At 40.1% G+C, this 16812-nt stretch overlaps 1 protein-coding gene across 2 annotated transcripts in view; it reads right to left on the bottom strand.

The window, feature by feature from the left end:
* Positions 1–16812, bottom strand: part of HECW2 (HECT, C2 and WW domain containing E3 ubiquitin protein ligase 2) — a 417979-nt gene that overhangs the window by 93020 nt on the left and 308147 nt on the right. For both annotated transcript variants that reach the window (XM_060152403.1, XM_060152405.1), the window contains one exon: positions 10525–10710. In XM_060152403.1, coding sequence (XP_060008386.1) covers positions 10525–10710 — 186 coding nt within the window. The remainder of the gene's footprint in view (positions 1–10524; positions 10711–16812) is intronic.

The following is a 16812-nucleotide window of genomic DNA, read 5'->3' as shown; positions in this document are numbered from 1 at the left end:
CGCGGGCTTTCTCTAGTTGTGGCAAGCTGGTGCTACTCTTAGTTGCGGTGCACAGGCTTCTCATTGCAGTGGCTTCTCTTGTTGTGGAGCAGAGGCTTTACGCATGCGGGCTTCAGCAGTTGTGGCACGTGGGCTCAGTAGTTGTGGCTCATCGGCTCTAGAGTATAGGCTCAGTAGTTGTGGCACACAGGCTTAGTTGCTCCACAGCATGTGGGATCTTCCCAGACCAGGGCTTGAACCCATGTCCCCTGCATTGGCAGGTGGATTCTTAACCACTGCACCACGAGGGAAGTCCTTTTTTCTTTGTTTTGTTTTTTTATACATCTTTATTGGAGTATAATTGCTTTACAATGGTGTGTTAGTTTCTGCTGTATAACAAAGTGAATCAGTTATACATATACATATGTTCCCATATCTCTTCCCTCTTCCGTCTCCCTCCCTCCCACCCTCCCTATCCCACCCCTCTAGGTGGTCACAAAGCACTGAGCTGATCTCCCTGTGCTATGTGGCTGCTTCCCACTAGCTATCTATTTTACATTTGGTAGTGTATATATATCCACGCCACTCTCTCACTTTGTCCCAGCTTACCCTTCCCCCTTCCCCCTCCCTGTGTCCTCAAGTCCATTCTCTACATCTGCATCTTTATACCTGTCCTGCCCCTAGGTTCTTCAGAACCATTTTTTTTTTGATTCCATGTATATGTGTTAGCATACGGTATTTGTTTTTCTCTTTCTGACTTACTTCACTCTGTATGACAGTCTCTAGGTCCATCCATCTCACTACAAATAACTCAATGTCGTTTCTTTTTATGGCTGAGTAATATTCCATTGTATATATGAGCCATATCTTCTTTATCCATTCATCTGTTGATGGACACTTAGGTTGCTTCCATGTCCTGGCTATTGTAAACAGAGCTGCAATGAATACTGTGGTACATGACTCTTTTTGAATTATGGTTTTCTCAGGGTACGTGCCCAGTAGTGGGATTGCTGGGTCGTATGGTAGTTCTATTTTTAGTTTTTTAAGGAACCTCCATACTGTTCTCCATAGTGGCTGTATCAATTTACATTCCCACCAACAGTGCAAGAGGGTTCCATTTTCTACATACCCTCTCCAGGATTTATTGTTTGTAGATTTTTTGATGATGGCCATTCTGACTGCTGTGAGGTGATACCTCACTGTAGTTTTGACTTGCATTTCTCTAATGATTAGTAATGTTGAGCATCCTTTCATATGTTTGTTGGCAATCTGTATATATTCTTTGGAGAAATGTCTATTTAGGTTTTCTGCCCATTTTTGGATTGGGTTGTTTGTTTTTTTGATATTGAGCTGCATGAGCTGCTTGTAAATTTTGGAGATTAATCCTTTGTCAGTTGCTTCGTTTGCAAATATTTTCTCCCATTCTGAGGGTTGTCTTTTCATTTTGTTTATGGTTTCCTTTGCTATGCAAAGGCTTTTAAGTTTAACCATACACAAAAATAAACTCAAAATGGATTAAAGACCTAAATGTAAGGCCAGACACTATAAAACTCTTAGAGGAAAACATAGGCAGAACACTCTATAACATAAATCACAGCAAGATCCTTTTTGACCCACCTCCTAGAGAAATGGAAATAAAAACAAAAATAAACAAATGGGACCTAATGAAACTTAGTAGCTTTTGCACAGCAAAGGAAACCCACTACTTCTTCAAAGGAACCAAACATACCCCCCCAGTGTGTTCCTTTTTCCACGTCTTTACTTTGGGTGTTTTCCTTCCTTTCCCATTCCAAATTTTCTCTTCTCCACAATCTAATTCTATCAAAATCCTACTCATTGGGCTTCCCTGGTGGCACAGTGGTTGAGAGTCCGCCTGCCGATGCGGGGGGCACGGGTTCATGCTCCGGCCCGGGAGTATCCCACATGCCGTGGAGTGGCTAGGCCCGTGAGCCATGGCCGCTGAGCCTGCGCGTCTGGAGCCTGTGCTCTGCAACGGGAGAGGCCACAGCAGTGAGAGGCCCGCATACCGCTTAAAAAAAAAAAAAAATCCTAGTCATCATTCAGGGTTCAGTTCAAATCCAATCTTTACTATGAAAACTCTCCAGGTATCCCATGCCAGAAATAAGTCTTTCTGTACCTATACTAGTGCATGATGCACGTTCTGTGCTTTTATAATCCAAATAAGAGGAATTAGGGGCAAAATGGTCTGGGCAAGGGGTGCTTAGTGGCTTTACACAGGAAGTGCATGATTCTGTGCAAATGTGTGGATCTGATTTCAGTCCCAGTTCTAAAAAGAAAGTTACTTATCTGGCTAAGGATGTTTTTAAAACACTACCTTCATGACCATAGCTTATGGAGATTGCAACCACCAGAGCAGAAGACCACTAATCTAGCAAGAGAACAAATCTACCAGAGAGACCACAATAAACAGAACACTCATAGCAGAGAAACAGAAAATGCTCTGGGTTGTTATACAGGTTTCAGGCAGAAGCAAACACTCGAGGGCAGACTACTGTGCAGTGATCAAGAACAACATGGACAAAAAGAACAAGAACAACAACAGGAACCCTGTTGTGACAAAATTATTCTGTTGGACCACCTCAGTTAAGGGAGATCAGCTGTTTGTTAAGAGGAGGAATGGGACACTGACACTAATTCTTCAGTGTATCTTTTATGTCATTGTGTATTTCCCATTAGAGTAAGGATTAAACCATCAATAACAAATCTTTATCATTTTTATAAAAGTCTAAACTGATGAAACTCTTTAGTTGTTGTTCTACTTACTGTAGATTCTTGCTTCTACCTAACCATTCAAATCAAGATTTTGGAGAGCTGGGTAGGAATAACCAAGTGAGTAGCATTCCTGGCTCAGTGTGCTGTATGGTCCATTTTATTTTGTAGGTGTTTGAATAATCCATATTTTGCTTTCCCCAAACTAAGTCATAAACCTCTAGAGGCTTGTAATTGTACTGCTTTTATCTTCTACACTATAGATAATAAGTCAATTACTGAAGAAGTTGTTTAATTATAATCCTAATTGTTTTTCTTCCATTTGTAATCCTGTGATTATCTAAGTGGATGCCAACCACAGCTCCAGGAGCTAGACAGGACAGGTTACTAGCCCTCACTTTAGAGAAAACTGAGGTTTGTAGAAGTTAGATCAGAAAGACAGCGATAGATCCAGGAATCCTGATCCACAGCAGCATAATTTCCTCAAATCCTCCAAATTAAAAATGAGAAGGGGGCTTCCCTGGTGGTGCAGTGGTTGAGAGTCTGCCTGCCGATGCAGGGGACACGGGTTCATGGCCCGGTCCGGGAAGATCCCACGTGCTGCAGAGCGGCTGGGCCCGTGAGCCATGGCTGCTGAGCCTGCGTGTCCGGAGCCTGTGCTCTGCAACAGGAGAGGCCACGGCAGTGAGAGGCCCGGGTACCGCAAAAAAAAAAAAAAAGGGAAAGGAGGAAGGGAGGGAGGGAGGGAGGGAAGAAGGGAGGGAAGGGAGGGAGGGAAGGAAGGAAGGGAGGGAGGGAGGGGGGACGGGGAGGGAGGGGGATGGGGAGGGAGATGGGGGAGGGAGGGAAGGGAGGGAAGGGAGGGAGGGAGGGAGGAGGGGGAAGGGAGGGAGGGAGGGAGGAGGGGGAAGGGAGGGAGGGAGGGAGGAGGGGGAAGGGAGGGAGGGAGGGAAGGAGGAGGGGGAGGGAGGGAGGGAGGAGGGGGGAGGGAGGAGGGGGGAGGGAGGAGGGGGGAGGGAGGAGGGGGAGGGAGGGAGGGAGGGGGAGGGAGGGAGGGGAGGGGGAGGGAGGGGAGGGAGGGTAGGAGGGAGGGAGGGAGGGAGGGAGGAAAGAAAGGAGCAAAGGAGGAAAGAATTTTTAAAAATGAAGAAAGAAAAAACACTCCTAGGTTAAGTAACATTTGGTTTTCCTTATTAAAACTCATATTCGTCTACCAGATATATTATCCCCATGAACACATACTAATGATCAAACCTAGCCAAGAACCAGAAGCATTTTAACCAAGTCACATTTTAATACTACTGATACATATTTTTTTTTTTTTTTTTTTGCGGTACGCGGGCCTCTCACTGTTGCGGCCTCTCTCGTTGTGGAGCACAGGCTCTGGACGCGCAGGCTCAGCGGCCATGGCTCACAGGCCCAGCCGCTCCGCGGCATGTGGGATCCTCCCAGACTGGGGCATGAACCCGTGTCCCCTGCATCGGCAGGCGGACTCTCAACCACTGCGCCACCAGGGAAGCCCCGATACATATTTCTTGCATAAATATAAAAAGTTTGTATCAGCAATGTAACTCAGATCCCAAAATATCCTTGATTTTCACAGTCCTGAGAGAATTTAAGAATTTATTTAAGAATTATGCAATAAGAAGAAGAGATTTTCTTTCTCTACTGGCCTACTTTCTTTGCTTATATGTTTTGTTTCAAATAAGGCAAGTCAAAATGTGTCCTGTATGTTAGTTGAAAATCCTAGACCTTAGGTACAACAAATATGTACACGTAGATATTGATCACAGTCTCATGAGGACTATCCTGCATAAAATAAAATGTGGGTTAATTCCCAAAATCAAAATGATTAAGGAAATCAAGTAATGGAACAAAATACTGATTAAAATGTAGTGTGGAATTCTGAACAAGATACCTTTCCAAATGTAATTAAAAGTAGAAAGAAAAGCATTACATATTTGATGTCAAACCCAGTTTGGAACTGTATCATCTAATCTTTAAGACTGAAGAATCAAAGATCTATAAAAACTAGGAAGTAAAAAAGGAAACTCAGTCTTCCTCTAATTTAACCTATTAATTTTTTAAACAGCTTTACTGAGATATAACTCAGACACTATACAGTTCCCCCATTTAAAGTATATAATCCACTGTTTTTAGTATATATACAGGATTGTGCAACTATCCATAATATAATTTTAGAACATTCTCTTCTCCAAATGAAACCACATACCTATTAGCATTCACTCCCCATCCCATCTCCAACCCAAGGAAACCATGAATCTACTTTCTATCTCTATAGATTTGCATATTCTGGACATTTCATATAAATGGAACAGTATGTGATATTTTGTGACCAGTTTCTTTTACTTAGCAAATATTTTCAAGGTTTACCATACTGTATCAGTATTTCATTCCTTTGTATTGTTATACAGTATTCCACTGTATGGATCTACCACATTCATTTATTCATTTATCAGTTGACGGACATTTGGGTTGTTTCTACCCTCTGGCTATTTTGAACAACGCTACTTGAATAGTTGTGTACAAGTTTTTGTTTGGAAGCACATTTTCATTTCTCTTGGGTATATACCTAACTGTGGAATTGCTGGATCATGTGGCAACTCTTTGTATAAACATTTTTCCAAAGAAGATATACAAATGACCAATAAGCACATCAAACAATGATCAACCTATTCTATTCATTTGTAGAGATAAAGAAAGTCAGACCTAGGAAATTTAAATGATGTATCCCAAGTCAGTTAGATGGCTAGTGGCCAGTGAGGTCTAGACTAACCTTGCACAGGAAAATTATTACAGGATTTGGATACAGAAAGACATGGATCTGTATACAAGAGTTTACTTGCACACTTAACCTCTTTGAGCATTGGTTTCCTCATCTATAGCAAAACCTATTCCATAGGATTATTGTGAAAGTTAAATGAGCTAATATATTATCCTATCATAGAACCTGGCATCTAATTAGTCATCAATATATGTGAATTTCATTCCTTTCCATTATTCTATGCGTCCCTAGCATAAGGACTCTATGGTATTTGAGCATGAAGTCATGCATGTGTTTCTGGTGAGGTGTCCTCTAGTAAACTACCTATGATCTAATCAAACCTATATGTATGTACGTATGTATGACTCAGCCTTGAAGTATACCAGTAACCCCAGTACCTGGATTGGAACTCTTCTTCCTTGGAATGATAAAATATCTCTCACTTCCAAAGACAATCTCTCCCAATAGAGTGTAGCAGTTAAGAGTCATACTCCTAGAGTTAGAATCCTGAATTCCTCACTTACTTGCTAATACACACATTAGTTAACATCTCTAAATTTCAATAAAATGTAGATAATAATAATAATAATACCCACCTCATAAACTTCCATGAGGTCTAAATAAGATAATTCATGAAAAAGTACCTAGTACAGTGCCTGGCACATGGTATAAGCTTAATAAATGCAGGTATCATCATTAACACCATTGTCACTGTCATTATCATCATCATCCTCATCTTACCTAGTAAGGCCTGATATTCTGTTCTTACTCTTCAACTAAGTCAATTAAAAAAAATACTTTACTTCTTTTATGTAAGTCAAGGACATTTTTCACTCTAGAACTCTCAAAAAAAAAAAAAAAGCATATCAGTATAGACTCTTGTGAAATCTCACCCAATTTAAACCTTTGGCCTTAAGTAATTGGAAAAAAAAAAGTCTCTTCCAAAACTGAAGACAGCTAAAGTGTGGTACAAGCATAATCACTACCTTGCTCAAACATGTAATATGAAAAATCCAAGACAACATATGCATTAAGAGAGGTCAAATCAGGCGAATCTTAGGAGCTACTTCTGGTGAGAGCACAGGAGGAGGGAGTGGCACTGAGGAGAGAGCCTGGAAGCTTCTTCATTTGTCCAAAGCAGACATCACTGAATAACCAGGAATCTACAGGTGACAAGTTTCATTCATTCATCAAACTTGTCTTGAGAATCTTCTATATGAATGGCACTGGGGTTGAAGGGGGTAATTAAACAATAAACAGAAGAACTCTCAAGAAGGGGATCATCTGCTTTAGAAGATAAAATAAGTTAACAACTATACCATGAGACAGATGGGGACAGCTGTCATAAAACAGTGCAAGGGAGACTCTATGGGGAGTCGCTTATGCCTGGAGAGCCAAGAGCAACCCACCCAATATGCTGCCCTTCAGTGATGTGTCTAAAAGCCCCCACCCCCTCAACTATGGTAGGAGACCCTACCACAGGCTCCCAGAGCACCTTCACTGTAATTGCTAGAAGATATGCATTCACCCTCCTCACTGGTGAGAGGCAGGGTAAAAGCACAGACCCTGGAGCTGGATGTCTTGAGTCAAATCCAATTCTATCACGTACTAATTGTAGGACCTTGGTAAATTTGCCATGCTATGCTTCAGTTTCCTCTTCTAGAAAATATGGATAAAAGTAGCAGTTATGTACAAGGCTGCTGTGAGTAGGGAAGGAATTAATCTAAGTGCTTATAACATGGGTAGCACACAGCCAATGCTACACACTACATAATGCTACACTGTTAGCTTGTATCATTGTTATCACAGTGGCATGTACATAGTAGGCATTCAGAAGTGTGTTGAATGGCAAAACAAATGAAAACACAAAAGGAAGATGTTGCACTTGAGAAGACAACACGGGGCCAAATTTCATAAGCCTGAGCAGCTAAGTTTGACAACGTTCCTCTTAAGAACCATTTCTTTTCATGCAGGTGAGGATTTGGCCATCCTATTCCATGTCAATTCTAGAAATCAATCATCACTGAGGGGGAAAAAAAAACCTCGTAGTATTTAATAGCTTTCGATGTTATATTAAATGGGGCAAAAAGTTTACTCCCTTTAAATGTTCTGGAGGTAAAGCTATTCATTAAAAAGGGGAGCTAAAATTTCTGGCTGGAAGAAAACCTATTAACTGCCTGGAGGATGGGAGCCATGACTTTTAAAGTACAATCAAAAGCAGCATAGCCAAATACAGACATGGCAAGAGCCTTTCCCAAATGTTCTTTTAAGCTATTTTAGTTCATTGGAGGCCAATCGTTTATACAGGAAGGATAGGGGAGAAGCACAGGGAGATACACCTGCTTTCATTAAGGTACCCAGCTTAGCTAAAAATCTTATTAAAGTCCAAATGCACAAAGCAGAAGAATCAGGCTAAAGTGATAATCTTTCAGGCCTGTCTGATAATCCATTTTGTCCACAAGGCCAGGGGTCTTTCCACATCTTTCATGCCACACAGTATGCAAATGCAAAGCCACCAACAGACTGTGAGGTCAGCTATCTACCAGCCCACATCCAGGGCTCTTTACAATGCTCACAACTTCAGGCTGAAACCCCAAATGAATCCAAACCCCCAGGGAATAAGATGGATGGTTATGTTACCCACACAGCCGAGATAATGTTTACCTCTGTTTAACTATCGAAACTTTATAAAAGCTATGAGACAGAATTTGTTCTTAAGAATACATTGTAACTCAAATAGCATCCTAAGTTTAACTTAAACTTTTCTCGAGGTTCAGGTGTTATTTATAAGACGCTCTCTTCTGAAGCATGTCTGACAAGTTGTGACTGGCAAGAAAGGAACCTCCCCTTCCATGTCTGCATGATAAGTTCCCGATTCCCTTTAGCTAAGGATACAAAATGACTTAGCAAGTTAAGTCGCTATAAAGAGCAGAAATACATGCAGCATTATCTCAAGTTAAGTCCCTATAAAGAGCAGAAATACATGCAGCATTATCTCAACTTGGGTTTCCCTGGAGCTATGGTTCTCTAATGAGTATAGCTCCTCATGACACCAGGAAAAATACTGTCAGAGTTGAGAACAGAGCTGAATTCTTCGTCTGCTAATGCTCTTTTATATGCAGGTACAATACCATCAATATTTTCCAAAGTCCTTTCTTGGACCACCTGTGCCCTTCCATTTAGTTAGAATGTTTACAAACACTGGGCTCTCAGGCTGTTGACCCAGAATCAGCACCAGCAAAGTGACATCCTCCTCTGGAAGGAGAGAGCACAGGAAGTGCCAAGGGTCCCTGCGTGCAGCTCCTAGTGTCCTGGAAAGACTTCCCTGCCATGCCCACCTGACTCTGATACAACGCCATTCTATCTGTGGTCCAGGGACCTAATCACAAATCCATTCTCTTTCATCTATTCTACTTCATGCTTGCCACTTCTAATCTCCTCTAGGCTGGGAATTAGAGGTTTACTAAAAATAATTTACAGAAATCAAGTCAATAGTTTCAATGAAAGTCTGAGGGCTCCTCCCATGCAAAATACATACATGTACTTTGTAATATCTAATTTGACTGCTTATAAGTTCTTAGATAAGATTGCTGGAAGCTGAGTTCAGGATGAGTAAGATACTACTGTGGTATTATTGCCAGAGGGTACTTTGGGGGAGAACGGCATTTATTGAGTACTTTCCACATTCCATTCACCTTGAATGCTCTTCCCTGATATGGTTTACTTCTCACTTCGTTCAAGTCTGTGTGCATGTAGTGCCTTATCTGTGAGGCCTTCCCCAGCCACCCTCTATAAAATAACCCTCCACTCCTGCCTTTCTCTAGACCCCATCTCCTGCTTTCTTTTAAATCATAGCTTTAATCAGCTCTTGGCATGCTATGTATTTACCTATCTGTCCATTGCTCATCTCTTTCCATCAGAATGGCAGTTCCATGGAGTAGCTGGCTTAGCTGTTTTGCACAGGTACTCAATAAATATTTGTTGAATGAAAAAGTCAAGCATAGTTATTGTAAATATCTTGTCAATTTAATCCTCCCCACCCTACAAGTCACATATTTCAAGCCTTTTTATAGATAGGGAAATTGAGGTTGGTTACTCAATACTTGGAGAGCATGCTGTGGTGGTTAAGAGCATGGACCCTGGAAACAGACTGCCTGGATTACAGCCCAGCTCAGACACTGCTCACCTCTATGACACTGGGCAAGTCACTGAACCATTCTGGACCTGGGATCCTTTATATGTAAATAGCAATAATAATAACAGTACTGCCTTACAGAGCTGTTGAGAAGAGCTTAAACATAGAAAGGGCTTAAACAGTTCATGGCTCATAGTAGGTGCTGAACGAGAGTTAATAAATAAAATCTTAGCTGAGAAACACCTTATAAGAATTACTAACTTTCTCATTCTGATTTCTTACTTATATAACAACCTCCTGATTACAAGCCAGCTTTCTGGTTCATCCGTCGAAGACGGAAGTACGGATGTGGTTACCCGGCCTGTGTGAGAGTTACATATTTCTCATCATAAATTCATCAATCTGTGAATCTTGTTTTAATGTGCTAACAAAACCAGGGTTCTGAATCAACAAGACTGAGGCCCAAACCCTGACGGTGTCACAGACACACCTTGTGCTGTTGCTTAGCAACCTCCTAGCCACTTTCTCCAAACAATGCCGCAACTTGTATTCAACTACCCACAGCACAAGCTGTATAGCTAGAAGGAGGAAGTGTTGTTGCCTAAGAAACCTCTTCTCTAATCAGTAGAAAATGGTGAGAGATTACAATTCAAAGAAAATCCAGGGGAAGTGAGTGTTTTGCCCAACAAGTGCCCTCACAGCCATCCACTGCATATACTACTTCAGAAGAAGTAGTATATGGTATATGGTATCAAACAACCTGCTTGTCCAGGTTTCCCTTGAACCAGGTCACGCAGGGCTTTTAGCCCTCACTTGAAGGGTAGGGCCCAGTGCCAAAGCCACAAGCAGCCCACAGTCACACGGAGGCTTCCCCATGGCAACTCCCGCAAGTTACCTTGCCCTGATGATCATGTTTCATTTCCCAGCCCCTCGGCAGCTCCAGTTGTTTGTTTGCAAACATGTTGAGGAATCCCACAAGGTCCCGGTTATGCTGGTAGCGTTCAAAGTGGTGGGTGTCCCGCCGGACTTTGGTGATCATGTGCTTCAAACACGTGTTGTTTGTAAACATGCGGTAGGCACTCTGGAGAGGATGGAAAAACAATGTTAATCTGCTTTGGGACATACAAAAGTAACATATATACGCCCATGGGCATATTTAATCTTTGGAATAGTGTACAGGCTTCAATGTAACTCGAGACCCACACATGGAAACAGCAGATAAAGCAAAATAATTTTGATCAAAATAAAATAGACTACAGAAAATCAGGGAGTCTTCACTAATGATTCTAGTTTTCTAAGGAACGAGAATGCTGTCGAGTCTCATTCTACAGGTGATGTAAGATCCTAAAGTTGGTTTTAGGCAAAACCCACACAGTCGAAATCACACCATGCTGGAGGCAAACATGCCACCTCACAGTGAGCCCCAATACAGCCATCGTTTCCTCCGGCACAGGAACAGATCATTGGCTCTATGGGTGAGTGCCAATGAAGCAGCTGGCGTACATTTAGGAGCCAAGTTGTATGAAAAACTGCTTGGCCATATATTTGAATATCAGAAGTACATGCAATGGGCTGAGTTGTTCTCACTGAGAGTCATATTTAACTGAGACCAGAGTAGACTGGAGTTTTTCATCTCACTCCTGCTTGGAGGCATAATCTCAGTAAATGGAATGGCAGGCAGAACTACCTGGACTGTATAACTCAGTATTTTTTTTTTCGTTCTCTCTCTCTTTTTCCTGTGTGTGTACACACACACACACACACACACACACACACACACACACACAGACAAATACACATATATATGGCTAAATTTACATGACTGAAATACACATTTAATAAAACTCCATTATACCAGCACATACAAAAAAGTGATTGTTTTGTAAAAGTATCTCATGATACTTAAAGAGGCCAAAAAAGGACCATGGGCTGTCTGCGTATGAGTCAGGCAACAAATATTCAATGCACAATACCATGTGCCAAGCAGTAGAAAAGGAATAACTGTATAGAGCTATTTCCTTAAGTCATCAGAAGAAACGTGATATTCATGAAATTGACCAACCGTGAATGATCTCTCTTGGAATGCTATTCTTCTCACGTAGATTCAAAGGGCTTTGGATTCCTCTTATCTTTAGTGTCCCAGGGACACCAGACTAAGTCTGGAGGCCTTCAGGCTTTACTTCATGGGTTCTGTTATTTATTTCCTTTTAGACAGACCAAGGCAAACCCAAAAGAAACCAGAATCCCTGGAAATCATTTCACTTTAATAAACATTTACTGTGCTGGTTATTGAGGATAAAAGATAAATGAGTATGAGGACAGTCAACAATGCTCCTGTCTTTCCAGGGTCCCTCAGGATGTGTCATGTCCAGGTCAAAGCATTTATTGCCGATGGGAGTCCCTCTAGAGCTTTCTTTTCTTTGGTACAGTGAGCACAGCAACCGGCCATGTTTGAAATGGTGGCTGTTTCCCAGTCTGGGTTCCTGGGTCTCTGAAGGACTACAGGGATCAGAGAACCCTGACAGCCCAATTTGGAATGAGAAACAAACCTTTGCTGGCTTAAGCCACTGAGATTTTTTGGTCACCGTTATTGATGTATAACCTAAACTACATAAAGTAACTTTTCTACCGTTATTCTGATTGATTCCCTGTCATTATATACTTTTTGCTTTGCATTAGAATATTTTTCCTCTATCAAAATGGAAGGAAGGGAGGAAGGAAGGAAGGGAGGGAGGGAGGGAGGGAGGAAGGGAGGGAAGGCCAGCCACATTAAACAGTCCTCAAATATTAGTGTACTAGTTCCTTAGTACACCTGAGTAGAAAATATTTTGAGGTCACATTTCAACCTGACAGTCTAAATGAGAGGAGGTTTGATGGCTGTGAGAAATCATGAGGTTCAGAGTACAGAGCACTACCAAAGCAGGCAGGCCCATGCAGGGGCTCTGGGCAATTAGAGAGCACGAGAGAAGAAGAAAATGATACCATGAAAGCAGAGAAGGAGACTAATAAAAGAAGTTGGAGGGTGTCAGAGACAAACGTTAGCTAACTCACAGTTTAGCCTGTGGCTGACCCTTCCTTGGAGTCTTACGTCCAATCAGCAAGGCATCTGTTTTCTGCATTTGGCTCCATGGTGCTGATATATTTTCACAGAAGCCATTACAAGCATAGAGGCCAGAGACCACACTAGCTTCTGTGATGACGATGGTAACGAACGTTCAAGTCATACTCCCTAATAAGTCTCCTTGGGGACAAATTATTGCGGGATAATTCTGTCAGATAAATCATTTCATTAGCTGTCTTCTAAACAGGTGTATGTCCTGTCACCCTTCCTTCTCCTTCCACCCATTAAAATAAGAGGCCACATCCTGATTCTTTATTTAGAGCACCAGAAATGCTCCTCACTCTGCTAAAGAAAAGCAGCAGAACTTCATTAGGGCAAGCAGTGGTGATTAGGTGAAGGAACCCACTCCAGCCTCAGGCACGAAGCAACTCCCTGGGGTTGGACAGCTCTTTAAGCACAGGAGTCTTAAGGCTGGTCTTATAATTAATTATGTCCTTTCATCTTCCTCTTCTCCACTCAATGAGACGTGTAATACAGTGCCAAGTTCAACTGCTGTTTGCAAAAAGCATCTACCAAAGTAAATTAAGTGTAAGGAAGATTTCTCTCATCACTAACCAGCAAACAACCTTTAGAACCACAGCTTTTTCAAGTCTGAATAATACGCACATGACTACTAGGGTCTATTTAAAACACATAAGGCAAATAGGAACATCCCTCTAGACTGCTACATGTCTATAAGAAACTACATACATACTTATTTACATGTATATGTTTATTTATCCATGTTTATATGTATGTATAACATTTATACAAGTCTATGCTTATATATACATCTGTTTATTCTATTTTTAAATATATATTTTATATGTTTATTCAATATGTATAGTATTGTTTTAAAATATATATTTTATATATGTAGATACATATATATGATCTGAAATATAAATATCCTTTCTGAGTAATTTTGTTCAGAAAAGATATTTATACTCCAGTTCATACAGAACTATGGTGAGGATTCTAGTCACAGCTCATGGACAGAGACAAAGAAAGTAATTTACTCTCTGCCTCAATTTGCTCAACTATAAGACAGGATAATAGCAACTGCCCTGATTTCTTCATAGGCATGTGGGATTGAAATCCAGTGGAACAAAGGATGTACAAGTGCTTTGAAGAGGTAAAAATCACTGTAAAAATATAGAGTGGAAGTAAGTACAACAATATATAAGGGATTATACCTATCATAACTACATTCTAACAGACGAATTATAGTACTAAAACTGTTTTCTACTTTCAGTTGTTGAAGATCTTGGGGGAGCATCCCACTTTCTGTTAAGGGAAGAAGTGTCTCATAACCTCTCACTAATTATGTGCTAAGCCCTGTGCTAAACCCTGAGGATACAGAGATGAGCACAGCCTGATCACTCAAAGGGATAGAGAAGGAAAATTATAGGGGGAGGTGGGAGGAAGGGGTTCACTGGAGGCAGAAAGTAGAGCTTGGGAAACAGAGGCCACAGTAGCAGTGAAAATACTGAAACACATTGATAGAACTAGCAGAGCTAAGAATGAGAACAGTCCAAAGAGTTGAGAAATACTAAACAGGTGGGATTAGGTTGAAAGAGCTTCGTCTTCAGGCATCTTTATTCGCCCTCTGGGGTTCAGTGGGTCTAACTGGAAAGGGATCCTTTTCTGTGTTTGAGTTGTTGTTTTGTTTTGGTCTTATAGGGAAAATAGGCAGTAAAGGGATCTGATCTTCTACCTGAAACAAAAGTAGATTAGGAAAGGGCAAATGGACCTATTTCATAGCAGTCTCATTATAATGCACAGAACGATCTCACCTGGGAAGCTGCTGCATGTGGACTCACAAGCAGTAAGGCAAGTTGGCAACTGTTAACAGTAGACAGAGCCCCTTTAAATGAACCCTGAAGGGTGTAAAGTTTTCTTGTCCTTTGATGTGATTTAAAATGTCCATTTTGATCATCCCTTCTCTAATCCAAAACTCCCTTTCCCAATCCTCTTAGTTGTTTCTTGTCTTATCTCCCTAGTAAAGAAATAAACACTCCATGGTTGGATGAATGATCAACTGATTATGAACTGAATTTCTTTGTGGAATTTTGTTAAAATAACACTCCTTAGAGCTTGACATGTTTTGTTTGGTTAAGTGCTTGAGGTGTTAGAAGTGAAAAATATTGAGATGAGTGAAAAATACTGACATAAGCCGAGGGAACGTTATTGCCATTCGGCAACAGAATAAGAAAATTGTATGTGAACACTCAGCTCTTATCAATCAACCAACTTATCAATCAATTAATTGCAATCAATGCAAGTAATAATCAAACCTCTTTTCTTTTTTTGGCAGTTTTTTTTTAAGTGTTATGGTGATCATATGCCCAGGATTACCTGGCCCAGTCTTGATTTACTATAAATCTGTTCTTTTCAGTAACACAGGTAAGTACTGATACATTACTGCTAAAGAAAATCTATCTTTCATATTCCAGAAATCCTTAATCAAGAACAGGTATTCTGATTTCATGCTTGGAAAATATCATCACTGCCTCCATAGCAAATGTATACAAAGGCTCACAAGGGAGCAGATATAAGCAACTGTATATATTATTCACTAAACAAAATTTATCATGAACAACATCAAGTAACATTGTTTCCATAAGATATATGCTGCGATATGGAAACAGTCTTGTCTTAAGCAGGTGTTTCACAATATTTTTAATCATAAGGGATTTTACATTTTTCTCCTCTAGCTAAAGAGTAAAATGGAGGGAAAACTGAACTTATTGACAAAACTAAACTATCAACTCATCTACCTTGCAATAGCGGGAATTTCTGTCTTATAAGAATATATTTAAGTATTTTGGAGCAATATTTTTCTTCATTAAGTAGTAAGGAGTGTATAAGATGGAATTAATGTATTTCTAGAGAGTTTATTAAAAGCCGAAGTAATAATTATTTGGCATGTATGTTGGAAACATTATTCAGTTGCATATAATGAAATGTATTTATGTATGACAATTATTAGACAAACACAGTCATACCAACTATAAAAGACATGACACTAATAATTAAATCTTGAATTATCAGGAGAAATGGTTTATCAAGACAATTTTGGAAGCAATATGATCACAACCAGAAGAGGGCAGTAGAATATATCTTAAAGCAACAACCACGCAAAAACAGAAAAAAAAAAAATCCCAATATTTTATTCCTCAAGTTTTCCTTTAGAGTTATGACACCTATATATCTACTTAATTTTGTTCTTTTCAATAAATATGATTAGGTATACACCAAAAAACCATTAGAATAAATGAATTCAGCAAAGTTGTATGATACAAGATTAAAATACAGAAATCTGTTGCTTTTCTATACACTAATAATGAACTAACAGAAAAAGAAAGCAAAAAAAAAATCTGTTTAAAATCACATGAAAAAGAATAAAATACCTAAGAATAAACTTAACCAAGAAGGTGAAAGACTTATACTCTGAAAACTATGAAAGACTGATGAAGGAAACTGAAAATACATAGAAATGGAAAGATCTTCTGCATCCTTGGATTGGAAGAATTAATATTGTTAAAATGTCCACGCTACCCAAAGCAGTCTACAGATTTAATGCAATCCCTATGAAATACCCATGACATTTTTCATAGAACTAGAACAAAAAAACCTAAAATTTATATGGAACCACAAAAGACCACGAATTGCCAAAGCAATCTTGAGAAAAAAGAACAAAGCTGGAGGTATCATGCTCCCTGACTTCAGACTATACACAAAGCTACAGTAATCAAAACAGACTGGTACTGGCACAAAAACAGACACACAGAGCAATGGAACAGAATAGAGAGCCCAGAAATAAACCCACACACCTTGGGTCAATTAATCTATGACAAAGGAGGCAAGAATATGCAATGGAGAAAAGACAGTCTCTTTAATAAGTGGTGCTGGGAAAACTTGACAGCTACATGTAAAAGAATGAGATTAGAACATTTCCTCATACCACATACAAAAATAAACTCAAAATGGATTAAAGACTTAAATGTAAGACTTGAAACCATAAAACTCCTAGAGGAGAACATAGGCAAAACACTCTTTCACATAAATCATGGTAATATA

This window comes from Lagenorhynchus albirostris, chromosome 6 (assembly GCF_949774975.1).
Source record: "Lagenorhynchus albirostris chromosome 6, mLagAlb1.1, whole genome shotgun sequence".
In the NCBI taxonomy this organism is placed as follows: Eukaryota; Metazoa; Chordata; class Mammalia; order Artiodactyla; family Delphinidae; genus Lagenorhynchus; species Lagenorhynchus albirostris.
The sequence above is the reverse complement of the archived record's forward strand: the minus strand, read 5'-3'. Positions and strand labels throughout refer to the sequence as shown.